Raw genomic sequence first — 27,435 nt, 5'->3', positions numbered from 1 at the left:
TTCTGACTCATTGTTTACATTGAAAAAAACCAACAAATCCTTCATTTTTGAGTTATGTGGGTGATGCATCTGTGATCACTTCTTACAAACTAAAGCGGCGTTAACACGCCGGTAAATATTTGTCTGGATGCGTGCAAATTTGACACACAATCTAAGTTCTGTCTGCTCCAAATTTGAGGTTAATTCTTGAACAGCTGACGGCTGCTTTTGTGACTTGCCTGAAGCTGCAAAGCTTTTTTTTTTCCCCTAGCCACACAAGATTGCATTAAAGCAACTTGAAGGCTCAAACTATCTCCCTTTGCACTCACTTGAATAAACAAAACAAAGTACCACCTTTTTGAATTTTAGATAAAAATGACTGTTTGCTAGTATCATAATGTGTTTTAGCTGGTTGTTGCTAATTTTCATCAAAATTCTTAAAGAAACCAAGCTTCCATCCTAAGCCAGTTGTTAATGTATTCTAGTTTTTAATTACTAATTTATTTGGTTCAGCTAAGCCTTAAAATAAAACACGCACATGTACTATGCATTATAAAGATTAGACAAGTAATTGTCTCTGACTTCATAGATTAATTGATAATTATCTATATATTTAGACAAATGAAATATTCTCACTGGTGTTTTCATTTAGTCAGGCAAATTAAGTAGATTTACAGGCTGAGATATTGTTGCTCTTCCAAGTATATCTGCAATAACAGGAGTGACCAAAGTTCACCTGTCCAGGGTTCCCCCCGCCGTTTTTCCCAGTGACCCTGAATAGCATTAGTAGAGTCTAGATGATAGATGGATGACAAGAATTAATACAGCCATTGTTGTGTATTGCACTGTTAAATCAATTTTGATTAAACTAAATAACTTCAACTTCGCCGTCAACTTCAAGAAAATCTGTCTCATCGTGTTCAAGCGACTTTAAAACTGGCTTGTTTTTCTTCTAAAAGTGATGCTTCTGGTTCACCGGAGCCCCGTGTTGTTTAAAAGGTGATTGATGGTGAGACCGGGCGGGGACGTTTGTTGTCCTTGGAGTTAAGCTTGAATCTTCATGGATGTTTTTCTCTGCTCTTCTGTCTACCACCTCAACCGTCTTTATGGTCAAGCTGAGGTTAAATTTAAGTTTGCAGCTACATCCTGGGAAATTGGTTACACTCTCTTGAACCTTTTAATGCCAATACAGATAGAACATTGTGAAGATGTTACAATCTTAAATTTAAAATACTTATCTATCATGCTCTTCCAAAGTCCTCAAACATCTTGCAACTCCTGTGATTTATTGGAATTTTACACAGTTTTTGTACGTCAGCATTCCTGCTTACACCAGGAATCTTCAAATAGCTCTCTGTAGAATTTGATCTGAACCTAGACTTACTCTTAGGTTTAGACCTGACACAGATGCACACTCATAAACTTGAGCATTACTCTCATTTTCCTTTGTTTTAACATTATAAATAACTAAAGTATACCTTAAAATATGTGGTAGTTTCACATTGAGGGAGTTATGGTGCTGGGAGTGGTACGCCCCTTATCTGAGCAGTTTTTCTGCTTCATTAGCCAGTTATTGTCTCTATTGTTAATCTTCTCACTGCAAACAATAACCCAAGCTTGACTGACTGAAACAAAGTTCTCAACTGCTTGTATTTTCAAACTGTTTTTCTCTGGATATTCCTGTGGTGCATGCTGGGGAAAAAGAGAGCTCTTAACCATTTTAAATAAATTACTCCAGCCGGTAACAGGTCACTAAATTAGGCTTATCCACCATATGTTACACCGATTAAGACAGTTAATTCATTTTTTTTTTCATAGAATTCTTTGAATACTAACTCAAGATATGGAGACAGTCCATCCATCCAGCATCTATACCAGCTTCTGAGTGATGGAGGTGCATCTTATTATGCTGTCTTCAGATGACAGGCGGCTACACCCTGGACAGATCTGTCAATAAAATTACTTAGAAAAACTAAGCGTCAAATAAGGGAGAATGGTTGAGGTATATTCCCTGTATGCACACAAACTGTTTTATTTACAACCACAAAAAAAAATCATTTTCTTAGGACACTTTGTCCTCAAACACCTTCTCGTAGCTCTGACAGGACTGCTGATTTCCCCTTGTGCTGTAGCCTTTCAGATTGAACTTGACATCTAAACAAAGTTTTTTTTTAAGTGAATCATTTGTTCACTGAATTTGAGACAAAAAAAGAGAAAGTTTTGTAGTTTTTTTGTGTGTGTTCAGACAGCTTGTTGCTCTATGAGCCTGAATGCCAGGTTGGAAAATCGTTGACAATGGAAACAGAACATCTGATTTGTGCACACAGAAGTTACACCTGCATGTTTGGACGAAATTATCTATATAATGTGTCATTATTATCAGTTTTAGTTGTAGTCGAGATCTGGGCCCCACCACAAGCAAGTGTTTTAGACTTCCTGTTTGTATTTCCAAAATAAAACTTGGTAAAGACCTGCCTTATTCTTTCATTTTCAGTCTCAACTCAAGTCATGGTTATATTATGGTTATGGGTTATTGTTGTCATTATTTATTTATTACCCCAGCTAGTTGTAAACTTAGAGACGAGAGTTTAGTCTTTTTTATAGTGCTGGATATGTTTCTAACCTAACGCCTCTCTGGTGCTTCTGATAATCCAGTATTGGACAATATTATAATTTTTCAAATGGAAAGAGAGTTTTTTTTTTTTTTAAGATGTAACTTGTATGAATAAGCTCAGGTGTTGCTGTTGTGAATGGTTCTTACTCAAAAGTTGCCACAATTTTCTCAGGTCTTCATAAAATATTTGTGTGGAGTTCTGGTGACGATACCTCAAAAATACAGTAGAAAGCAAATCAGAAAAGTGCACTGAATTACATATTTTCATATTGCATAGTCCCAGACAGAGTGAAAAGCTTCATTTATGCCAGGTTTTCAGCCATTTCACACATCAAACTATCTGTTGTTAAGTGCAGAAAATGAGTTTTTCATCTTTGTTTTATCTTTTAACATTCATTTGACCTTTTCACAGCTATTGCAATATTGCCTGTCCATTTAAAGTGAGGGATGCAGAGGGAAAATATTACAAAAATTATAGATAAAATGATCAAAACAACAGAAACTAACAAAACTTTTGTTCTTGGTTTGTATATATCTCCTTTTTTTAATCAGTTTTTTTACCCTGATCCAACACATGGGATTTATTCATTTTTACTGACAATTCTCAAGATGAACAGAATAAGTAATCTCGGCAGCATCTTTCGTCATTATTTAACAGAGATTGAATTCTGAAAGCAATCATTGATATTCGAATGAAAAACAAATTAAAGTAAAAGGACAGACCCTGGAAAAGATAGGATCTGGTGGCTCTCTTGTGTTATACAAAATTTTACCACCATTGATTGAGTCTGTATGTCCACCTGAAATGAAAGAGCTTCAAAAATGATCCACCCATAATAACATATTTACATCATGACGGGGTGTCTTTTCCATGAGTATGAGAATATATTGTGATAATATATTATGTGAATTGTTTCTTTTTGACCTTACAATCACCGGATCACAACGAAAGTGAGTATCGATAGATTGGGGATCGATGTTTTAGCATTTTTTAAACATCATAATGGAAACAAATGATGAGTGTATGTGAGAAAGATGTAGATGTGAAAAACGTGTAGAGAAAATACAACATCGAAGCAGATTTATTTTGAAATGTCCGGTTTTGTCTGGTCTGATTTGATGCAGTGAGTCTGTGGGGTCCGCTCCTTTCTCTGTCGCATGGGCTCCGAAAACGGCAAGAGACAAGCGAATCTGAAGGCTGATTTATGGTTCCGCGTTACACCAACGCAGAGCCTACGCCGTACGGTGCGCGTCGCCGCGTAGTCCTACGGCGTACCATACGGCGTAGGCCCTACGTCGATTTAAAGAGGAAGGCGGTGGCTGTCAGCAGCATCATCATAAAACAACTATCCCATAAAGAAACGATTGATCGTTAATACATAGCAATCAATATCAATCGCGTGGCCTTTAATGCGCAGCTTCAAATATAACACATCCAGAAATTTGGGTGACTTTTTACTCTATTTTAGACCACCTAGTTGCGCAGACGCCGCACAGTCAGCGCCCCGCCGGGGTACGCCGGATTCGTAATGGCGCGGACCCCGTGACTTCGCTCGCTCAATGCAGACGGTGTGACGTCAGGCAGTCGGTCAGCTGGCTCCTCCATCGGAGCAGCAGGGAGAGCCTCTCCCAAAGGGGGACATCACCATCAACGCCCCAGTCTGCCAGCAGCACTGGAACAGAGGAAAAACCATGGGAGAAACGCCAGAGTGACCGGTAATCGTGAAAGTTATACTATTTATTCCCGTATTTATTTATGTATTTATCCATTATGGCTGGGGTCCATGGCTGCGGCTGCTGAGAGAGAGACAGGTGCAACATCATAATCGACGCACGCATTTGGCCCTTCATGGACCTGGATGAAGGATGGATATCCAAATATCGGATCAAATAGTTCCCGTTTCGAGCTCAAGGTTATGCGCACTTCTCTGCTGCAAAAATGGCATAATAAGTGCCTTGTGAAATGAGGGAAGACTGTGATTGAATGTAACCCCCCCTCCACCATCATCCCTCCTTTCCACCCTGAACTGAACGGATTGAAACACGCCTTTTTAGGCCTGGGAATTAGTAGAGCCCCAGTCTCATATCTGGACCCCCTGGCCCTGAGCTCCAGCTGCCAGGATGATGGAGCTGCAGCTGGACGAGGTGGTGTACCAGGACGACTACGGCTCCGGCACCGTCATGTCGGAGCGGGTGTCGGGCCTGGCCAACTCCATCTACCGGGAGTTCGAGCGCCTGATCCGCAACTACGACGAGGAGGTGGTGAAGGAGCTGATGCCGCTGGTGGTCAACGTGCTGGAGAACCTGGACGCCGTGCTCACCGAGAACCAGGAGCACGAGGTGGAGCTGGAGCTGCTGAAGGAGGACAACGAGCAGCTCATCACCCAGTACGAGAGGGAGAAGGCGCTGCGGAAACAGGCGGAGGAGGTGAGTGCTCCCCCCTAAAGCAGGGGTGTCAAATGTGCGGCCCGCGGGCCACATGCGGCCCCAGAGAGGTTTCCAACACAAAAAAACGAAATGTGAATTTACTAAAAAGGAAGACATAAATAATTGCCATGAATCGCAGCATATCCAATAATATATTTCTTGTACAAATCCATCGTTATTCTACGACGGAGTATTAGGGCCAAACTAAGACAAAAAAAATGGGAAATTACGAGAATAAAGTCATAATATAATGAGAATAAAGTCGTAAAATTACGAGAATAAAGTCGTAATGTTGCGAGAATAAAGTCGTAATAGAATAAAGTCGTAATATTATGAGAATAAAGTCGTAATATTACGAGATTAAAGTCGTAAAATTACGAGAATAAAGTCGTAACATTACGAGAATAAAGTCGTAATGTTGCGAGAATAAAGTCGTAATATTATTAGAATATAATTTATGGGAACTCTAACAGGAAGAGCTTCTTCTCCCTGTGTTAAAATGAGGAATATTGAGCATCTTGTGAAGTTATATTTATATATTTATAATATATTACGACTTTATTCTCGTAATATTATGACTTTATTCTCGTAATTTTACGACTTTATTCTCGTAATATTATGACTTCATTCTCGTAATTTTACGACTTTATTCTCATAATATTATGACTTTATTCTCGTAATTTTACGGCTATATTCTCATTACATTATGACTTTATTCTCGTAATTTCCTTTTTTTGTTTTTTTGTTTGGCCCTAACACTCCGTCGTATTATTCCACAAATAGAGCAGTTTTCGAAATTTTTTTGTTTTCTAGAATGCATTTGCCGAATTTATTTCTTTGTAGACGGTTGTTTATTTTTATTAACTGACTACTATTATATATTTTCGCAGGAAAAATATCACTGCTAAAAAAGATGATAGAAGATATTTATTCAGAGAATTTCAGTTTTGAATACGAGGATAGTGACAAAGTAAAACAGTTAAAAAAGAAGTGCTGACTTTTTCGGCACACTGGCGTAAATATCCGCGCCAATTAAAAAAAAAAAATACACTTAATTGTACTGGAAAAATCTCTAAATCACAAAGAAACACTCTCGGATGTAATAAGAAAGATTTTGCTTTTAATTAAATTTCCTATAAAAAAGCGAAATATAAAAAAAACAGACTTGTTTCTGTTTATCTTTGTAAAATGATATTAAAAGTGTAAGAGTGTAAACAAAGTGCATATTTCCTTTAAAATTAACTAAACTGATATTGGATTAGATAACAATAGTAAAAAAAAAAGAATTAGAAAAAAAAGATTCTGCACCGTTTTTGTTATTTTGAGCGTGCGGCCCGCGAGAAAAAAATTGGTCAAATCCGGCCCGCCAAGCAAAATGAGTTTGACACCCCTGCCCTAAAGGCTGGTTTATGGTTCCGCGTTAAAGCGACGCACGTAGGGTACATATTACATTTTACATATTACATTTTACATATTACATTTTATAAATAACAAACAACAAAAGTTTGTTAGTTTCTGTTGTTTTGATCATTTTATCTATAATTTTTATGATATTTTCCCTCTGCATCCCTCACTTTAAATGGACAGGCAATATTGCAATAGCTGTGAAAAGGTCAAATGAATGTTAAAAGATAAAACAAAGATGGAAAAACTCATTTTCTGCACTTAACAACAGATAGTTTGATGTGTGAAATGGCTGAAAACTTGGCATAACTGTTATGCCATAACAGAAGCTTTTCACTCCGTCTGGGACTATGCAATATGAAAATATGTAATTCAGTGCGCTTTTCTGATTTGCCTTCTACTGTATTTCTGGGGTATCGTCACCAAAACTCCACACAAATATTTTATGAAGACCTCAGAAAATTGTGGCAACTTTTGAAATAAGAAAAAAAATGTCTAGTTTAAAGTAAGAACTATTCACTACAGCAACACCTGAGCTAATTCATACAAGTTACATCTTAACATTTATTTGTACATATTACATTTTACATATTACGCCGTAGGCTCTGCGTTGGTGTAACGCGGAACCATAAATCAAACCCTCCACTGGCACCATCACATCCAGATCCAGCTGCTCCCCTTCACAGTTAGTCCTCTGTCTGAGCTCAGCAGAGGGTTCACTCAGACATGTGACTCATGTTTAGGCCTGTGACAGATTTGTGTTGGATTTATTTTTAGTCATTTAGTCGGAAGGAACTGTTGAAATGGCTGGCAACAGTCATGTATATTTATATATATATAGTACTCGAGTTGTAAAACAAAATCAGGGGGATGGTGGATTTTATCATATGGGGACAGATAATTTGGAACAAGATTTTTTTGCTTGTAATAAGAAGATAAATCTTGTCTCACTGACAGATCTACTTATTTCAAGTGAAAATTTACTTGAAACAGGTGAAAATTGTCAACTAAGTTATTTTTCTGGTGATGACTCTAAATGTTGAAATAGCAGTAAAACCACATTCATTGATGAAATGACATAAGGGATGGAAAGGGGGGATGATTTTGACCGTTTTTATTTCAGGGGGGATGCCATCCCCCCTTATCCCCCCTCAACTCCAGTACTGTATATATACTGTATAAACCATGTGTTCCATATAGAGACAAGATATAAGCTGCATAGGATGTAATTCTTACTAATACTGTAGTAACCAGATGTGTGGTCCAGTCCTTCACATCTGTATGGGCCAGTCTGCCTCACACTGAATACTGACTTTCGCATGCAGAGTCATTTTGTTCCCAACATAGTTAGACTTTGTGAACATGTTATCATAGTATTTTCTGTTTGCATCTTAATGAACATCGATGGCAAAACTCCACAAGCTTTGTGTCGATAAATATGGATGACATTAAAACTTTAACCAAACAACAAACCAGGGGTGGCCTAAAGCTTTGGTTCAGTACTTTACTGTATATACTTTTGTATACCATATATACTATATATTAGCACTAACCATTATAATATCTCTTTTTTTTCTTTAGCATTTTTGTGAAGTCTGTAAAGCTAAAATTGGGCTGCTCATGCGAAATTAAATTTAATGAGCAGTAAAGCAAAAGTTTATCAATGATTCTAAGAATATCTCTTAACTGAAGAGACACTGTGGTGTTATTGTTCACCGTCTGTATGCCAATATTATGCCAGTGCTTGATTAGTAGTCTGCAGCTGGTAGGATATATTTTGCAGATGTTAGCTTTGCCTTTGAGAGCTCTTTAAGACACATAAACTAACCATACTCATTTTAGACATTTTTAGTCATAAAATCCATTTCTGTGCCACATCTGTTCAGATCACTGTAGTAAAAAACATGAGTAAAATCATTAAGGCAACTACAAACGCATGGAGTGCTGCTGGGTGTAAAAAAGAGTGTACTTCAGGTGCTCTTCGGCATGGGGATCCAAAAGATTCAAAAACAAGAAAAAGCCGAGGCACTCAAGAAGTTAGAAAAATATAAAAGGCCTTTATAAAATCATGTTAAGAGAAATGCTGCCACCAGTGTACCTGTTCATTTAACTCTACTTCTCCCAGACTGTACTTACAGGTGTGTCAGATGATTATTTTGCCACCAGCCTTCAACGAAGGTGCTAATTTAAGTAATAACTGAGCTAGAAAGTGCTGTCTCTTCTAAAGCCTGAGCTCGCACAGAGCAGAGCCCAGAAGTATATGCAAATCTACTGTATAAACACAATATATGCAAACAGAAAAGTAAAGATATGATGGCAGTTCATACATTGCATGGCGATACAGGAGTGTTTACACGTTGTGGGCGTGACACGGGAGAAACGCAAAGGAACAGGGACACCAACAAAAATCGTGTACATCAATACAGAGCTATTAGATTACAGGCAAAACTCCCCCTCTAGCAATTTTTTCTCTCCTCCTTTTCTGGTGTCACTGTCCCCCGTGGGATCCAGCAAGCATCATAAAGCAACTTTAATCCTCCTCCTATCCAAAGAGGCCTCAGCATATCACCGGCAGCCCTGCTAGTATCAGCTTAGCTCAGCTTTTAGTCTGTTTCATCATCTGTTCTCCCCACTGCTGCTCCCTCCGACAGTGATCCAGCATGTTCTTGCTCTCAACTGTTAAAGGAGAGAAGACTCGTTGCCATTGCAATATTTTTATATTTAGGTCAAATGTAAGGAAAATTCTTTGAATGAAAAAAAATGTGATTGTACTTTGTTAAAAGTTAACAGTTAACCGGTAACAGGTGATATTCAACTAGCTAGAGTCATTGTTTTAAATAATAGGCACCATGCAAGGTTTTATTTCCACTGTGATGTCAATACACTAGAAACCAAATGAATGGTGAAAAAGAAAGCTGGTTATAAGTACATTATTAATACCCTTTAGAGTTGTGTTTACCCTACACTGTTTGGTCATATACAAACTGCTACCTGGTTCAGATGTTTCAAAGTGTTTTTGTCAATAAGTAATAAGATAATATTTATGATTCTCTTTATTTTATCAGCTATGACTGGACTGTGACTCAAAGAAAGAAGCTCTACACACATGGCCATTTTATGATATCAATGAAATGTATTAAATTCATTATCTGAGAAAGGGACTGGCAAGTATACAGACGTCTTAATGCAGCAGACACCGTCTACAGCTGGCTTTGCGTCAGTCGCTGTCTTTCCTCACTGGTTTAACAAAGCATTTTGTGTCTGTCTTGGTCAGGATTCAAATACAAAACAATGTATTCTAACATTATTTGCGTGGGTTTTTTTTTAAGTTTATGGTTTTATAGTTTGACAAATATCAAAGCTTGAAGGGTTTGTGATCCTGGCTGAAGAATTTGCACAAATCCACAGATCTTTGCAGGCTTAAGATTTTCTATAATTCCAAGAGCTGTACCCACAGATTCAGCTTGGATGTGCATGAGCGTGTTTTAGTTCACAATGTGCTAATATATCCCACGTCAGTCAAAGCTGAATGTTTCCACTTTCATCCGGAACTGCTTGAAAGGGAGTTTGTTTTTTGATAGGTATAACTCTGGGTATGACCACCTGCTGGAACTCTCCTTGGGCCAAGCGGTGGTTCTATCTGGACAGATCACCGTACAGACCACGTACAGACAGACAACCCCACACACTCACACTCACTTCTGAGGGCGTTTCTGAGTCACTAATGAGAATACGTTTCATATTAATCATTTTACGGCACTGGAAAACCCCAAATCCCACCTGGTGGTCCAGAAGTTGGTTTTCACGCTTAACACATTGATAATTGTGATGAAGTAACTGTAAAGTTCACCTTTCTTCTGCTGAATCCTTCTTGTAGCTGCTTTATATGTCTCATTCATTGACCAGTACATCAGTGTTGGTCTTTATATCTATATATAATATATAATATATCTTGTCTTGTTCTCACCACGACACTCCCTGTATTGCTCCAGCGGAGCCCTGTGACCCCGAATACAATGAGATGGACAGATAGATGGATGGATGGATGGAGTTCAGACACGTTGAATATCAAAGCACAATTAAAACATTGTTGATGTTGCTGTGTTTCACTTAAAAAAAAAGACATTTAAAAATAACAACCAGCAAAATGTGCAAATTACCACGCTGATCACACCGTCGCTTGCTTTCTATACATTTTTGCTTGGTACATGTGAGGTGGCAAATTTGACTGCAACTGATAAACAAAGCGATTTATCGATGGGGGATGGGACGACGTTCTAAGGGTCGCAGCAGAGGAAATCAATAGAACGCTGAGCGGCCTGAGGAGGCCTGGCGTTGTAACCTGATTTGTGCCTTTGAGGAGCAGACAGAACAACAAACGTGGAGAGGTGGGAGCTGTTGTGCAGCTGCAGTCGGATCGTGGCCCGACAGAGTCAAAGGAAAAGACGGTACGAGAGGGACAGAATCTCAGCGGTTGAGGAAAACAACTCAAAGCCTTCTCACCAAACAGAGGGGAACAGCCAGTGAAAATCAGCTCAGATTACAAGGTTATTGGGCTGGAGCTGATGGTAAACAAAGCCAACAGCTCCCTTTGTGCACTTAAAGCAGGACCTTCACGATCACCGTTGATAAAAGTACAAGTCACACAGATTCAACCATTTCTGTGGTTCTCACCTGCACCATCAGCCGTAATCACAAACTGTTCTGCTTTCACACGTCTATGAAATGATCATCTCTGCCTCTGTTTTTCCCATTGCTTTCCATTTTCTTTGCTTTAATCAGTTTGTAGACACATATGTCTCACATAGAAGCTTTACTCTTAGAAAAACAGCAGTGTGAACTGATAACTTGTACACAAAGATTCAGACAAAATTTTGACCTTGATCATTTTTATGGACTTGTCACTTCACACTCTCGTCAGGTTTCAATCATAAAGGACTGATATTGTAACTGTGTAGCAGCCAATCCCACTTAGGGAGATAAATTAGTCCCATCACAAGGATACCCAATCAATTATTCATATAGGAAAGAATGAACACAAAACATCAGCCCGTGAATTTACTTATGCGAACATTGACCTTGACACGGTCATTATTGTTTTTACACTTAGGAGGCATTTCTAAAAATTCTAAAAATTCCTGCATTTTGTTTTGTTCTTTGAGCACGAAGAGCATAAGAGTGAAGCACAGCTAAAGGAAGTGGATAATGGACTGAATATGAAGGGCATTACTGCTGACAGTCCAAGGGGATGGGATGAAGGATGAAGGATGATATTTTGTGAAGCTGAGGTCAGCAGCTCTTAAAGTAGAACTGCTACCCGGTGTAAGACTCAGGCCTTTTTACACTTTGAATCAAAAAATCCACAAGGAGCAGAAATGATCTTTGTTTTAGTATTGTAGAGAAACTATTCCTTAAGTAAAATCTAATTACAAACAAATTTCAATATTTCAATTACTTTTTTAGCGCTGGAGAAATCTGTTCTGCCTGGAAAAAAAAAAACAATGCTTGTCTTAGCAGGGATTGCTGTTTTCTCAGTTTTCCAGTGAGTTTGGGCATCAGCATTAGTTATGTGTTTAGAACAGCATAAATATTCTAGTATGTGCTGCCTTGTGTGGTGTATGTCTGCTGAATATTACCAGCTCCAAGGTCTCTGTGCAGTCAGAGGATTACAGTATTAAGACTTTGTGGACTTGCTGCATCGGAAAAAAAGCAGCTATTGTGAGCAGCTTTATAAAAAAAAAAAAAAAAAACAATGTGGAAGTGAGGTAGGCAGATCTGTGATGCTCTATGTCTGCTTAGTTATTTGGTTTCTAGTGTATAATGCACAAACACAAACTGGGGTATTGTATAGAGATGTAAAATTTCTAATTTGGAACAAAGTCAGGAAGGAAAAAAAACAACATTTTGTGACGTCGTAACTAAAAAGTGAGCATGTTAAAGCAGAATTCAGTCTTAATCAATATCTAAAAGACGGAACTGTCCTCAATTGGTAAAAAAATTGCAAATTAGTTTTTTTCAGGCAAACACCAGTATGATTTGGAGACGAGTGTAACTGTTTCATGTTGTTTCTTATTGCTTCATATTTCATGTTTGATACAGTTATGTGCTGCCACCATTGAGGCCAAATCCACTCCTTTTAATAAACAGAGTGGGTGAAATAGATGTTAACTTTTTAACTTTTGTTTTCTGTCAGAAATTCATTGAATTTGAGGATTCGCTGGAAGCCGAGAAGAAGGACCTGCAGGTACAGGTGGAGTTCCTGGAGCTGCAGGGGAAACAGCTGGAGCTCAAGACCAAGAACTACTCCGATCAGAGTGAGTGGACACGCGTCCCTTACTAGGTTGCGTATGCAACAAAGCTGCTTGTTGTAACAAGATCTGAGTGCTCAGACCCACGAGACAAAACCTGTAAAGGGAGTTAAGAATCATTTTAATTCTCTGCATTTCTTGTTTTCAGGAAAATCTCTCTCCCTTTCACAACTTTTCTCTTTACTTTTTGTGGTCATTGACCGACCCTACCATCTCTTCCTCCAGTGTTCACAAAATTGTACTCTTTCTTCAATTAACTGACAGCAAAACATGCAAGTGGACTGTTCATCTTCACGGTCAGGACTACCTGAATGTGTTTTTCTTGTCTCTTTTTTCTGTCTCTTTCATAGTCGCGAGGCTGGAAGAACGAGAGTCAGACCTGAAGAAAGAGTACAATGCTCTTCACCAACGCCACACAGAGGTGAGCCTACACTCTGCTTCGATTTCATATAAGTCTTATATTTTATTATCTTATATTAGGGTTTGGATTTTGATGATTTTTCCGCAACTATTTGGTATTCATGCTTTTTAAACTTTATGAAGTCCCTTAAAGCGGACTAAACAGTTACTGTAGTGGATCACCCAAACAATCGAGTCCTCGCAAATCACTGTCACACTGCAATGAAACTGATAACAGTCAACTGCTTGATAATAATTTAATCTTAAAAAAGAAAAAAAAATGACAGAAGTTTAAAATTTAAACTTTTGAAATTCTGAGTTGTTAGTAGATGTGTGCAAAAGTACACAGCAAAAGCCAAACACAGTTTTCGTGTTATAATTTCAGCTGATCTTCCTTTCAGTTCACTAAATGCAACAAAGTTTAGATTACAGATTTTGTGAATAAATCACTGTAATCTTTTGCACACAAATTCTTTATTCACCAGTTCTTTATTTCAATTATAATCATGTAACTTTCCCTGATCCAGTTCCCCTAATCTTTTCAAACTGCTTGTTATTGTCACGGGTCGCAGATGATTCAGACGTACGTGGAGCACATAGAGCGGTCCAAATTGCAGCAGGCGGGGAGCAACAGCCAGTCAGATGGCCCCGGCTGTGGACGAACGTGAGTACCGGTTGTGTGTGCACCGGCGTGCTGTCGTCATACATTTACATGTACATTTGAACCGTTATTTCTCATCCGTTGTCTCGTTGAAAATGTTCCATGTCGTGTTCTAAATGTTTTGGGCTTGTCGTGTTTCATCATACTCATTGTGTTGGTGCTGGCACTGCTTGTTATAGCCCGCGAGGAACTGCTGGTCCCTCCCACTGAGAGAAAGTACAGGTTGTGTGCAAAGAATCTCAGTTGGGAAATAAGAAAAAAAAGCTAGCAGTATTGAGTAATGTGGGAATGAAGCGAAGCGAAAAGCAGGACAACTGGGGCAGCTTCTCCAAATACACTGTATGTTGGTCCTCTAAAGCATAAATGATCTGTAATCTGGATCCTAGGTATAATTCAACAACACAATCTAATGCAAAGAATCCTGATACTGCAAATATTCAATTGTCTAATTTCCTGGACACTGAATGAGGCCTGATTAGCAGTGTGACCTTGTTGAGGTTTGCAGAATACATTATTCACGCTGCACCTAAACCTGCATTATTAAACTGCCGACTATTTGAAGCCTTTTTAATGAAAGGAAGCACAGAAATGCAAACATATGGTGTTTTTAAATAAAAGAGAAAAGTGATTGTTTGTGAGGGTCATGGCATGTTCTAGTCTTTTGTCTTTCTCTAATCGGTGTCTGTCTTGTCTGTCCTGCTGGCTTGCTCTCTGTGCTCCTGTTTGCACAGTCAACGCCACACATGGAGGAAAAGGTAAATCTGACATGGTCCCACAGCTGCCCTCTCTCCGCTCCCCTCAGCTCCGTCTTACAATCCTTGAAAATGCTTGGAGCTAAGAATAAGAAATGCTGATGTCCTTCCTTGTCCTTCTGCCGCGTCTCAAAAGTATGGACAGATCATACAAAGATCTGAGCACCCATTCATGCTAACAGCTTAATCCCTCAAATATATCACATTATATAGTATATTGTATTGCTTTCAGTCTTGCTTTTATTCAATTGATTAAATTATCATCGCCACACTTATGTTTATATTTCTAGAAGTGTTATTTTAATAAAATCCTGAACCATTTTCTCTTCATTTGTTTTACTTCATATGAACAGTGCAAGATCCCTTAAATCTATCTGAAGCCCTGTTACAGTTAAAAATGAGACTTTTGATTTGCCTTTTCATCAGTTCTTGATTTTTCAATTTTCAAGCACATTATAAAATGACTACCTAATAAAAATCTGCCCTTTCTTATTGCAAATATCTGCTTTGTGAGCAACAGTTACTTAAACTATTAGTATTAGGTTGCCAATAAGAAAAGGATTTTTTTTAAATAGTTTTGCCATTTCCATCACCTGTCCTTTTCATATGAAATTTGAACAAACAGATGATTAAATCCTTTGTAATGTCTGAGAGATTACATATCTTGTATTATGCGTCTTTACTAATGGCAAGAATAGTTAATATGTAACATTGATTTTAACCTTTTGAGACATCTTAAACTCACTTAACTGTTCACACAGACACAAATCTTAATCGGGGTGCTCAAACCTATGCATGCTTTGGTTAAGTCCTTCATGCATTTGTGTCACTGGTTATTGACACTGGTAACAGATTGTATTACAGTCTAAAAACAAAGTACGAAACAAGGAATGGACTAATATTAATGTTGAACAGGGAACAACACGTTTATTGGGATATCTCCATGTACCTTCTCCTCTTTCCTCTACTGTTTTGTGCCCGCCTGCCCTGCTTGTCTGTTTTCGTCCATAAATATTCTTAAAAAGCACCATTTGAGTTTGAGGACAGATGTTTCTTACATTCCTGTTTAGACAGCTTTTATGGTCTTGTTGGTCCCTCACTGCATTACACTACAAAAAAAGGCGTAGGCTACTGTAAATTTAAAAAAAAAGATTGTAAATGTCTAATTGAATAGTTATGAATGTCAAGCGTGAAAGATTGCCTGTTGTTTGAACCGTGATGTCCTGGGAGATGTCAATTTTCCAGTTAGTGCATGCCAGAATAAACTGCAGCCATCAACAGAAAATAGAGAACCAAATACGATAGCATTTATGAGCTGCAGTCAGCCTGGCGTTAGTCTCAACCCTGCTCTCTGTCCTCTGTCCCGGCAGCAAAGCGGAGAGGCCGCCATCGTTGAGCCTGTACCCCAGTGGAGAGGGCATGGTACGTGGGGGTCTCGGGGGGGCTAGGATGATGCCCAGGAAAGACATCTGGCAGGTCAGCGAGCTCGGCCGCTCTACCTTCAGCTCGGCCTATCAGGTGGGACCGACAGCAGCCCTGTCCTCCTCCAGCGTTGCAACCGCAGCCCGGGGCGTGGACGAGGGAGGGCTGGCATTGTTCCTGCTAGCCACACCTGACGGACCAGCCCCCCGCGCACACCTGCTTGTGTCGCTTTTGTGGAAGCAATTTTAATTGCATCAGTCATAAATAAGCCCTTTTTAAAATCACATTTGGATGTCTATACATATACATATGTATAGATATGTACTCAAACAAGCAGGGATCACATTTGTGCAATTTTTTATTTTGTTTTGTGCAGTTCTTGTTGCAACTGTGTCATATATTAGTTTTGTGGAGCTTCTACCATGTGGTGTTATGCTTTAGTTTATGTTTGTGCTTTAGGTTGAAGCCCATGTTTCACGATTTTTCATTTAAAATAGACCATAGTTTGATGTTTATTTGCATAAAAGAAACTAGTAAAGTCAAAACAGGGATTGTGTTGCTCTTATGTCGAAGCTTCTCTTAATATTTAGCTTTAAAAGGATAATTCGATAATAAATACACATTGAAATGCATACTGGAACATTCATAAAATGTATGATGTGAATCAACTACAACAGTGTAAAACAATGTAAAAATGGTGGTATTATGGGTGACAGTGAAGTGCCAGTCACTCATTTCTTTACAGTAGACGTTTGTGTAATACTGTTTGTCTCTTGTTCCTGTGTCACTGCTCAACGCCACATTCTAACACACCAGGAGGATGGATCTGAGTCTGACTCGGTGGCCGCCACACCCAGCAGCACAGGAAGCAAGTCCAACACGCCCACCTCTTCGGTACCCTCCGCCACCGTCACCCCCATCAACGAGGGCTTCATCCCACACGCAGATTTTGACGCAACGCGTACTGGGAACCGCAGGAAAAGTGCCAAGCGGCTCAGTCGAAACATGGAGGTGCAGGTTTCCCAGGAAACCAGGAACGTCAGCATCGGTAAAAAGATGAGACCAAACACATCCTTGGATCAAAGCTTTAGTTTAATAAAAAACAAACAATAAAAAAAAAAAGTTGACTTGCAGCCTTTCCTGCTAACATGGAGGTGTGCTTGTGTGACACATTTCCAGGTATGGGCAGCAGCGATGAGTGGTCAGAGTTTCAGGAGATCATTGATTCCACTCCTGAATTGGAAATGTGTGTAGATCCTCGTGTGTATGGAGGAAACAGGTACTACTATGCGCTCTTGGATGTACATGGTTGCAATAAAGAAACACGATTTTGACTGGAAACATAACAATGAGGAAAATCATTGGTCAGTATCTGATGAAATTACGATTTCTGTGTGTTTCAGCCCCTCTCAGGGCATAGTTAACGAAGCTTTTGGCATCAACACCGACTCTCTCTACCATGAGATCCAAGATGCCAAATCGGACATCATTGGGGATGTAGACGCTGGTGCCGAGTTGCTAGGTATGATCAAGACTTTGGTTGCAATGTCTTATCTGGTTTTAATAATTCATCGGTGACGCCCTCATCCAAGTCCCTCAAAGGTTGATTTGTGGATGCAACTGAATGATAATTCTTCTCTTTTACTCAGTATTTCTGTCATAACAGAATTATACATGATATTACACACCAAAATAAAGGAGAATGAGGGCTGATGCATGAATGAGGCATTTGTATTTTGCAAAACTGCAGCGAGCGAGCTCCATGTGAAGCTATGAATGTGCCACTGCACTGATATTTTCCTTGCATGGACGGCTGCACCACATCACTGCAAATTCATCCCAGAAAACATAAAATCTCCCTCTGGGTTACAACTACAGCACCAGCAGCCCGTTTATGCAGAGTCATGTTCATTATTTATTTGTCTTTCTGGCTTGTTTTTTTCTCTCTCATCTTTTAAAGGGACAGACAGATTTCCAATCCAGTTTATTGATATATTTAAAGGGTTTGATAAGTTACTTATGAGTATAACAGTCATATTTATCAGATAGTAGATTCACTTTATTCCATGGTTATACTCATAACAGGAATCTCAGATAAATAATGAGATTTCCCTTTGTGCTTTAACAGCTTGAGGGATTTTGTTTATTTTAATTTAATTTATGTTACTCTGGGCTTTCTTTTCCTGTCCTTGAATTTAACAGAGCAAAAATAGAAAGGGAAATTTGACCCGTTATCCTGTCCAACTGTTAACCTCTCACACATTTCTTTTCTTTTCCCCCTTTTATGTACTTCTGCCGGTGACACCCATAGGCGAGTTCTCAGGTGTGTATCTTATCATGGGTTGGTTGTTTTTTTTTTATTTCTTCCATTTTCTCTGCTCCTTTACGCTCAAAACTTCACATCTAAGAGTAGACACGAGCAAGTGTACACAAGTGATTAAGTAGCACAATTCTGTAGATGAAAGTACAGACATAAACATTGATTTAGTGATTAATTAAGGAATCCGAAATTTTATAAAATGTATAAACATGTAGCTCACCTAGTTTATGTTCAAAATCAGTTATAAAAATAAGCTCTAATAGATACATGCCTAAAGTAAGCAACACGTTTTAAAATGTTTTCAAGACTCCTCACCTCGTCTTCGAAGTCCACATGAAATAAAATCCTATTTCCATGTATTTCTATAATACATATTTAATGCTATACATCCAATGCACATAATCTTTAGACTGGACGTGGGTGTCTAATCTAGAAGTTGTGTGTCTAGGTGAGAAGATAGTAAAGTTTTAAACTGGATTGTTCAACATCTTGAAGAGTGAAAGAATGCTTAAAGAATACCATACCAACGTTATTTATAAAACTGAGAAGAACACAGCTGAAAGGAAATGCTGCTCATAGCTGAATGCTAAAAAGTATATGAGACATTAAGACATATAAAGCAGATAAAAACGTGGCATAAGAGTAACTCAAATTCATCACAATAAGACTAATTCAAACTCGTAAGAGCAGATAAAAAAGTAATGGACAAAGGAGATGGTGCTCTAGTGTGGATTTTCAGTCACAAAGGTGATGTCTGACAAAAACACATAGTCGTTTGGGAATCTGAACGGGCCGTGCCTCCCCTGGATCTCAAACTTCACACTGCGCTGGATCATTTTAATGCGCAAAATAAACATTAATCTCATCTGAGTTTTGTTGACAATTGTAGACACATTCCCATGGTAACCCAGGAGCGATGCATCTACAAACACTAACGTGACAAAAGGTATTAGCTCATTTAAAGCCACTCTATGTAACAATACCACTTCAGTACGAGTCATACACTTTGTCCAACTTCAGTGTGCTTTACATCAGCAGTTGACCCATGGATTTGGAGATACGCTGCCTCCTTGTGGTCTAGAGGGGGTATTTTTACTTAGAGTTTAAATATCACATGTAGACTAAAAATAATAACTGAAGCAAAACAATTTAGAGTTTCAGCTAATCTATATTTTTCTAGATGCATTATTAATAAAATGCTTTGTGGGGAAGTTTGTGCTATTGTACTGTCCAATGCAGTAAACTGCAATGTACCCTCTTAAACTGGATGTACTTCACATAATTTATTTATAGCAAGGTTTTTTTGTCTGTTTAAAATAATATATCATACTGTATATGTTAGAATATTAACTATACATTATGATATTTTATAGATATACCCTGTATACTCTAATAGAGGAAATATATTTTAATAACAAACTTTCTTTGCAGCTCTACTCTCTGGTTTTAGGTACTGTAGATCCATAATTATCTAGATGCTAACAAGATTCAAGATTCTTTATTTGTCATCATTCATATTTCATAACAATGAAATTACAGGTGCTGGTCCTAATATAAGTGCAAGATAAGTAAGGAAAAAAAAAATATATAAATATAAATGGCATATAAACAGCTCTCCAATGTCCATTTCATAGGAAGTTAAAGAAATGCATTCACCAGATTTTCACGTATAGTTGAGGATGCTTCGTAAAACTCATAAATGATCTCTCAGGTAACACGAAACGCTCTCCACCACTGACGCTTTTTTGAGCAGGAAAGACAGATTGCAGCTTTGGTGCTCGACTCCCTCAGTCAAGCTTCAAATCCAAATGAATAAACTCATAAGCATCCTCTCTCTTCTCTTCCTTTTCCTCTCATTTTCTCTCTCGTCTCTAATCTTCTTTGTTCTTGTTCTCTCACCCCCCTTTTTATCCTCCCCACCTTTTTCTTCCTTTGCCTTCAGTCCGCGATGATTTCTTCGGTAAGGCACCTCTTGCCTTCACGTAAAGTCACTTTACTGTTTCGTTCCCTGCTAGCGTTCACATCCTCTCTGGTTGCTTCCTTGTGTCTGTTTTCATGTGGCTTTATTTCTATATTTTGTGCCACTTTTGCATCTTACATCCCTAAATCTTTCATATGCTTTGACTAAAAGCTCACCCAAAGAGCCTTTCACTAAATAATTTGGCCAGTTGCGTGGTAAGAACATCAGCTGTGAGTTAAATTTTGAAGGTGCATGTTTGTAATATAGGCAGGAAATGGTTGGATGACACATTTAAAGCACTTTTCATTTCAATAAGTGTTGAGTTTAGTTTAGTAGCTAAAGTGAACAGCTGCTATTATGACATGAAGCTCTTCACAGAAAAATGACAGTCACTGAAAACCAAAGTGAGAAGACATATTCATTTTATTAAATTAATACATACATTTCATCATAAATAAATAAATGTTTGCTTATTTTCTGCCTCTGCAGTCAAATCACATACCATAGCATACACTGCAGGCTTCTGTAATCCACTTTAGCCAAGAACCATCTTTTTCATTACACGATAAAGCCACTAACAGTGTTAAAAAATGTGTAAGAACCTCTTGGCATTTTGCTCTGTTTTATTTGTATTTTTTCACACATTTTTGTGTGAAAATTTGATTTGTGGATATTTAATCTGCTTGCTTGGCTTATGTTTCACAATGCTTGCTGCTTCCGTGTAAGGTTTCGGGTTGATTTCTTGCAGTAATGGGAATGAATGATAAGTTAATAAGTTGAGTGGGATATTATTAACACATCCTGGATAACAGAACCATGACTTTGTCATTAATTTTCCATAACTTCACGAGTGGGTATTGAGTTTGATTGGCCTGAACAGCAGTTTTAACACAGACTCACTAAGGAATGCTTTTGGTATTAATTGTTCAGCAGTTTGAAGAGTTACAGAGATGTGATTGTGATGTTTCAGGGATGGGCAAGGAGGTGGAGAACCTGCTGACAGAGAACAAACAGCTTCTAGAGACCAAGTAAGAGACACAAGGAAGATCTGTGTTTAACTGTCAATCTATACATAGCCAATACATGTTTAGCCATTCATACAAAAGAAAAAATACATGTAATATTATCTAAAAGTCTTAATGTGAAAGTGGTTAAGACATTACTTGACTAGTTCAATAAGCTAGAAATGTGGCCGAGATTGTATAGTTCTGTGTTTTATATCTAGCTTTATTTTTTCTTTCTGCTCTTTAACAGAAATGCTCTCAATATTGTGAAAAATGACCTTATTGCCAAAGTGGACGAGCTGTCAGGGGAGCAGGAGGCCCTGAGGGAGGAGCTGGAGGCGGTGCGGCAGTCTAAGAACAAGGTGGATGCCAGAATCAAGGAGCTAGAAGAGGAACTGAAGAGGTAAAAAATAAAGATATCAGCATGTTATTTTTCAGTGGGTTAAATATGAAACGTGCAAGGAGAAATCATATTCCACTGTAGTAGGAGATGTGCTCGGCAGGATGGTACAGGACTGAGATCAGACGAAATAAGTGCAATAACAGTTGACCTGTAATCCTAAACGTCTAAAGTCTAAAGTAACAGACTGCTCCCAGGAACAGACACTGAAGACGTTACATGATAGTCTTGAATGCTTGCTCGTGTTGATGTGACAATGTGTGACAACTAGAGGACAAACATCTGAATGCACAGCACACTTTTTCTCTGTTGTAGACTGTTTTGTTCCTATTAATCCCTGAAATGAGCAGTCAGGTGTGAGAACAAACCTGAAATATCTTTACATTTTAATTGTAGTTGGAAGTCAGGGTGTCTAATCTAGTTGTGTGGGAACTCTTTGTCCTGCTAAATGTGTCTCAGAAAATTTGAATATTGTGATAAAGACCTTTATTTTCTGTAATGCAAAAACGTCATACATTCTGGATTCATTACAAATCAACTGAAATATTGCAAGCCTTTTATTATTTTAATATTGCTGATCATGGCTTACATCTTAAGAAAACTCAAATATCCTATCTCAAAAAATTTGAATATTCTGGGAATCTTGATCTTAAGCTGTAAGCCATAATCAGCAATATTAAAATAATAAAAGGCTTACAATATTTCAGTTGATTTGTAATGAATCCAGAATGTATGACATTTTTGTTTTTTTTAATTGCATTACAGAAAATAAAGAACTTTATCACAATATTCTAATTTTCTGAGACAGTCCTGTATAGGGAAAAATCGGTCTTATAATGAATAAAGTAAATGTTGACTCTTGTGAGAACGAAGTTGATGCTAAAGAACGAGTAGCGGAACATATCAGAACGACCGGGCTGTTTTGCAGCCTGGAGCCTCTCGTCATTCATCCCGGGGATGAATCACTGCTAACAACGTCAGGTTCATCTCCCACAGGAGGACTAGGGCGAACAAAATATGCGTCTAGCTTGGGCAATTTGACTTTTTCTTTCCCCCTTTTTTCTTTTTATTTGCGTTTTATCGCTCCACTTTTGTGTTTATAACTCCCGCTCATGTTTCGGCTGTAGGATTACTGCGCTCTGTTGACAAGTGATCGACGATGACGTATGACGTTAATAGACGGCTGTTGATGACGAACGATTTTACCCAAAATACATTTGGAGATTCACTTGCAATTTTTGTTTTAATGTTAACTGTAAGTGTGAAAATCTCAGCACAACATATTATACATATACGCGGACAGGGCCTGCTGCCTCAGGGGCCCCATTGGGCTCTGGGACGGGCAATACCGCCCCCCTCAGCCCCCCCTGAAGCCCCGCCCCTGTAAAGAACAATCACCACAGAAATTTCTCCTCGCTTTTACCATCTGTTTTCATTTCTAAAATTCTTACTTGATAAATGACAACAATATTCTTTTTCAAAAAAGACTGACCTGATGAGCAGGAAAATGATCAAGCCAAATTGGTTAAAGCCACTCTATGTAGCAATATCACTTCTGACCACACGGGGGCAGTTGTCATGTGACAGCTCCTGGGGTGACACAATAAAGTGCACTTCCAGTTCAGTTCCTGGAATACCACTTTGCCCTCTCAGGGACTTGGCCTACAAAGATGTAAGCCCCAAATTCCTCCACAACGATCTGATTCTCCACAAGTAAAACCACAACTTCCAACTGTGCTTTTGCACCCTATTATTATTCATTATTATTATTATTTTGCACCCTGGTTGCAGGTTACGAGCAGAGGCTCTTGGTGCATCTCGGGACTCCAAAGACGAAGTAGGGGATGACGTGAGTAAAAATGCCTCTTTTTCAGACCTGAATATAAAACTGGTGTTCATGAGCCTAAACTTAATGATGAGAATCCAATACTATAGAAAGACTCCACAGAAATTATGGGTGTGTTTCTAAATAAAACTGCAATCTGTTTTATGCCGGCAGTTTTCATCACCGATGCAAGACGGGGACATGACGATGACTCCGAGGCGGCGCTTCACTCGGGTGGAGATGGCCCGTGTGCTGATGGAGAGGAACCAGTACAAAGAGAGACTGATGGAACTGCAGGAAGCTGTACGGTGGACAGAGATGATCAGGTAGGCACCAAGCACATGTGAGCTGGTTGGTTTTTATTTGTGTCGTCCATATACAGTTATGTTATTTTAAAGGCGCAGTGGACTTATTATTGAGTTGCCTTTACTTCTGTTTTGAATCAGGGCATCCAGGGAGAGTCCTCAAATTACAGAGAAGAAGAAGTCGACCATCTGGCAGTTGTGAGAACATGTTTACTGAATTCAAATTACACATTGATAATGTGTCACATCAGGAACACAAAAGGTAAAACTTGTCCTTGTCTTGCTCCCTCTCTGTCCCCAAGCTTTGCACGTCTCTTCAGCTCATCGTCCAGCCCTCCGCCTGTCAAACGGCCATACTACAACGTCAACATCCATTACAAGTCTCCCTCACCGGCCAGTCTCACCCAGCGACGAGGCCACACCATGTGTCAGATCTCCACCTCCAACCGCACGCTGGAGTTCTTCCCAGAAGAGTGAGCAGCAGCCAGACGCAGCTCCACCACACCTTACTAAGCCTCCACGCTTGTTTCCTTCTCAGTCCGCCTGGTGGCTTGCTTGCTTTGTGGCAGCTTGCAGAGCAAAGACCTTCCAAAGAGAAGTTTTTAGATGTATTCAGCATTTAAATGTGTGTTTTAAAGTTACATAATGTTACATTTGAGATTGGTTAGAATAGAATAGAATAGAATAGAATAGAATAGAATAGAATAGAATAGAATAGAATAGAATAGAATAGAAGACTTTATTGATCTCCCAGAGGAGAAATTCAGTCGTGCAGCAGCCAAAACACACACACGCCTTATACAAAACATTTTAAATAGAAATAACCAATAAATAGTTAAATAATAAAAAAGAGCAATATAAAAAGTAGAAAAAGAGTATGTACATGAGAGAAAAAAATAGTAAACACCAAAAAAACGGATAATATTTACAAAATATTTACAAATATTTTCAAAAATACGTGAGGTATTTAGTGGTTATTGCACTTACAAAGAGACAGGTTTATTGCACACGGGTGGCTACAGTTGCTTATTATACAGTCTGATGGATGTGGGGATGAAGGACCTGCAGTAGCGTTCCTTCTTGCAGCGTGGGTGGAGTTATTGTCTCCCTCATATCTTATAAAGATGAAGAAATGTTTTTTTTTATGTAGAGGTGAGATGTGAGGTGAAACTGGATGCTCCACCACAGCTCTTTTACAAGTTAGAAATACCACACAAAGAGTTTTAAGGAGTCCTCACAACTCTGTTGCTATTGCTTTTCTTGTCTTCCTCTCTTCTCTTTCTTTTTTTTCTCACTGTGTCTCGCTGCTGGCTGGCCAGGCTGCTAACGCTTCGCTTTCTGTCATCTCCCTCCCTCCCGTTGCTTCCAGACTGGCCAGTAACGGTGTTGCGTCTCTCCTTAGTGACTCGGCACTGCTGGCCCGCCGAGAGCAGCGGCGCGAACAGTACAGGCAAGTGCGAGAGCACATGCGCCGCGATGACGGCATCATGCAGGCCTGTGGCTGGAGCGTGCCATCGCGATTCAAACAGGTAAACGTGCATAAACCCCCCCCCACTGTGACTCCTCATACGTGTCACGGTGTAGCAAAACATGCAGATGTTGCACAGATTGACAAAGGAGCTGTAAACCTCACAGATTCCAAGCATGTGGAACAGTGTTGAGGAGGAGTTTTTAAAGCCAAGCTTTCTAAACATTGCGGATATAATCACGTCAAAAGGATTTGTAATTTAAAAAAAAAAAAAAACAGGGTACCGGTATTACTAGTTTATTACACAACATAGACTTTGTCATGAATCCTCAATATCCATTTACAAGCTAAAAAAAACATAAACTTCTGTTTTAGAGTCTGTTTTAAAGTAATTGTGTCATAATTGAAAAACATCAAACATTATGCTGTTATTATTGGAGGAATCACAAGTTATTTTTTAAAATTGTCGCATGAGGTCGTGATAGATTTATTGACAGATGAGGACATGAAACGGCGCTCATGTCAGGCTGCTGATTAATGCTGACTGCTGTTTTTGTTTAGCACATTCTGGCACGTGTAGCAGCTTAAACATGAAGAATGGCTGATATATTCTGTCAAAGGACAAGTTTCTTATCGTTAAGAAGATCTAAGAAGAGTAAAACACAAGTTAATTCCCTGGATATTTCTGGACTTCCTGTGGAAAAAATAGGCCTTTAAAATGAAATGTGGGGTCACAAATACTTACCGTTGTTAACTTTTTAAAGATTCTGTAATTTCCTTGAATATATGTGAAGAAAATGCTGTTTAAAGTTGTTAATAGATGTTTAATTTGCTGGAGAATTTCCTAAGTTTAGGATTAGTACACATGTCTCATGTAGACTGTTTACAAGAGTTATAGTTGGATCCACTCCAGGTTGATAGAAAAGAGAATCAGAATCAGAAGAATCCGAATCAGAAAAGGGTTTATTGCCAAGTTTGTTAACACACACAAGGGATTTGTTGTTGTGATTGGTGCAATACAATAAAAATAAAAATATAAAAACAAACAAATATATAAGAGATAAAATAAGCGATAGAATAAAATGTATAAACAGAAATAAACAGAAATGTACAATATGAGGTTTTAAAGTGCCGGATATGAGTCTTTACAAAAAGTGACGTAGGATGACTTAGGACAGATAAAATGTATAAACAGAAATGTACAATATGGGGTTTTTAAAGTGAGCAAAGAGCTTTGAGTCCTTCACTTTGGTTTCAAGCATGAACACAATGTCCCAGCGTGTAAATGCCTCTGAAACTTCAGCTGGCAGGCCGAGGCTGACTTTAGGCCTGAGGGCAGAGAGCGCTGGTAGGCAGGCAGCTCTAACTCTGGTCTCCCACAGACTGGTGGTCAGACGGACAGCGCTCAGGACAGCTCGCTGAAGAGAACACAGGCAAGTGAGACCGACAGAGTGCCAGCATGCGCCTTTATGGCTCCCCTCCTTCCTTTAACCCTCCACCCAAAGCTCTGGCTCCTGCAGAGACAGACTGATCTTTTTTAGAGGCTTGAATTAAGGCAGCTGGACTTCTTGGTTCTTGAAGACGTAGACAAGAGGCTTTCTCTGAACTCATCAACTGAGACAACAATATCAAGTTCACCGGGGAGGATGCAGAAAACAACAAGCTGCCATGTTTGAACTGTGATGTTCATATGGAGGAGGACTGATGTCTGAACACTTAGGTTTACCCAAAACCTGTTTTTGGGTTCACACCAACCAGTGTCATCAGAAATCTACACCATCAGACTGAGAACATTCCCACTAAGAAAGAGGGGAAAAAAGGAAAGGAGCATAAGTACATCGAGACCACTTCAAGTCAAGCAAAATAATCTGGAAAGAAATAAAATAAAAACCCCAAATGGAGAAGGAAAGAAAAAGAGGAGTCAAATGTTGCCATCACATATTGTATATGCAGGACTGTCTGTCATACACAAAAGGATCTACTGCAAACACAACAACCTAAAGCAGTTCAAAGTTAACACCAAACTCTGACAACAACTGTGTCACCCTCAGGACAAAACATCTAATCAGAAACTAATCAGAAAACACAGTTTTACAGCAGAGAAACATAACAGCAGCTTTCCAAACTCCTGCTGCAACGTAGTAGCTCATCGGGTTGAAATTCAGTGGTCCACCTGGACTTCAAGAG

The 27,435-nt window shown here is 38.9% G+C and overlaps 1 protein-coding gene across 16 annotated transcripts in view; it reads left to right on the top strand.

Moving 5' to 3' along the window:
* Positions 1-4,174: 4,174 nt before the first annotated feature.
* mapk8ip3 (mitogen-activated protein kinase 8 interacting protein 3) overlaps positions 4,175-27,435 on the top strand; it is a 34,507-nt gene continuing 11,246 nt past the window's right edge. For 3 of the 16 annotated variants that reach the window (XM_061710904.1, XM_061710896.1, XM_061710892.1), the window contains exons 1-19: positions 4,175-5,020; positions 12,618-12,738; positions 13,083-13,153; positions 13,704-13,795; positions 14,524-14,547; positions 15,915-16,020; positions 16,783-17,014; positions 17,146-17,245; positions 17,370-17,488; positions 18,278-18,289; positions 20,229-20,246; positions 21,217-21,274; positions 21,501-21,653; positions 23,442-23,499; positions 23,650-23,801; positions 23,922-23,978; positions 24,083-24,253; positions 25,150-25,309; positions 26,631-26,681. In XM_061710904.1, the coding sequence (XP_061566888.1) occupies positions 4,715-5,020; positions 12,618-12,738; positions 13,083-13,153; positions 13,704-13,795; positions 14,524-14,547; positions 15,915-16,020; positions 16,783-17,014; positions 17,146-17,245; positions 17,370-17,488; positions 18,278-18,289; positions 20,229-20,246; positions 21,217-21,274; positions 21,501-21,653; positions 23,442-23,499; positions 23,650-23,801; positions 23,922-23,978; positions 24,083-24,253; positions 25,150-25,309; positions 26,631-26,681 (2,061 nt within the window). In that variant the 5' untranslated portion in view covers positions 4,175-4,714. The remainder of the gene's footprint in view (positions 5,021-12,617; positions 12,739-13,082; positions 13,154-13,703; positions 13,796-14,523; positions 14,548-15,914; positions 16,021-16,782; positions 17,015-17,145; positions 17,246-17,369; positions 17,489-18,277; positions 18,290-20,228; positions 20,247-21,216; positions 21,275-21,500; positions 21,654-23,441; positions 23,500-23,649; positions 23,802-23,921; positions 23,979-24,082; positions 24,254-25,149; positions 25,310-26,630; positions 26,682-27,435) is intronic. The other 13 variants (XM_061710908.1, XM_061710899.1, XM_061710903.1 and 10 more) reach the window with 12 other exon arrangements.

This window comes from Cololabis saira, chromosome 21 (assembly GCF_033807715.1).
Source record: "Cololabis saira isolate AMF1-May2022 chromosome 21, fColSai1.1, whole genome shotgun sequence".
NCBI lineage: Eukaryota > Metazoa > Chordata > Actinopteri > Beloniformes > Belonidae > Cololabis > Cololabis saira.
The sequence above is the reverse complement of the archived record's forward strand: the minus strand, read 5'-3'. Positions and strand labels throughout refer to the sequence as shown.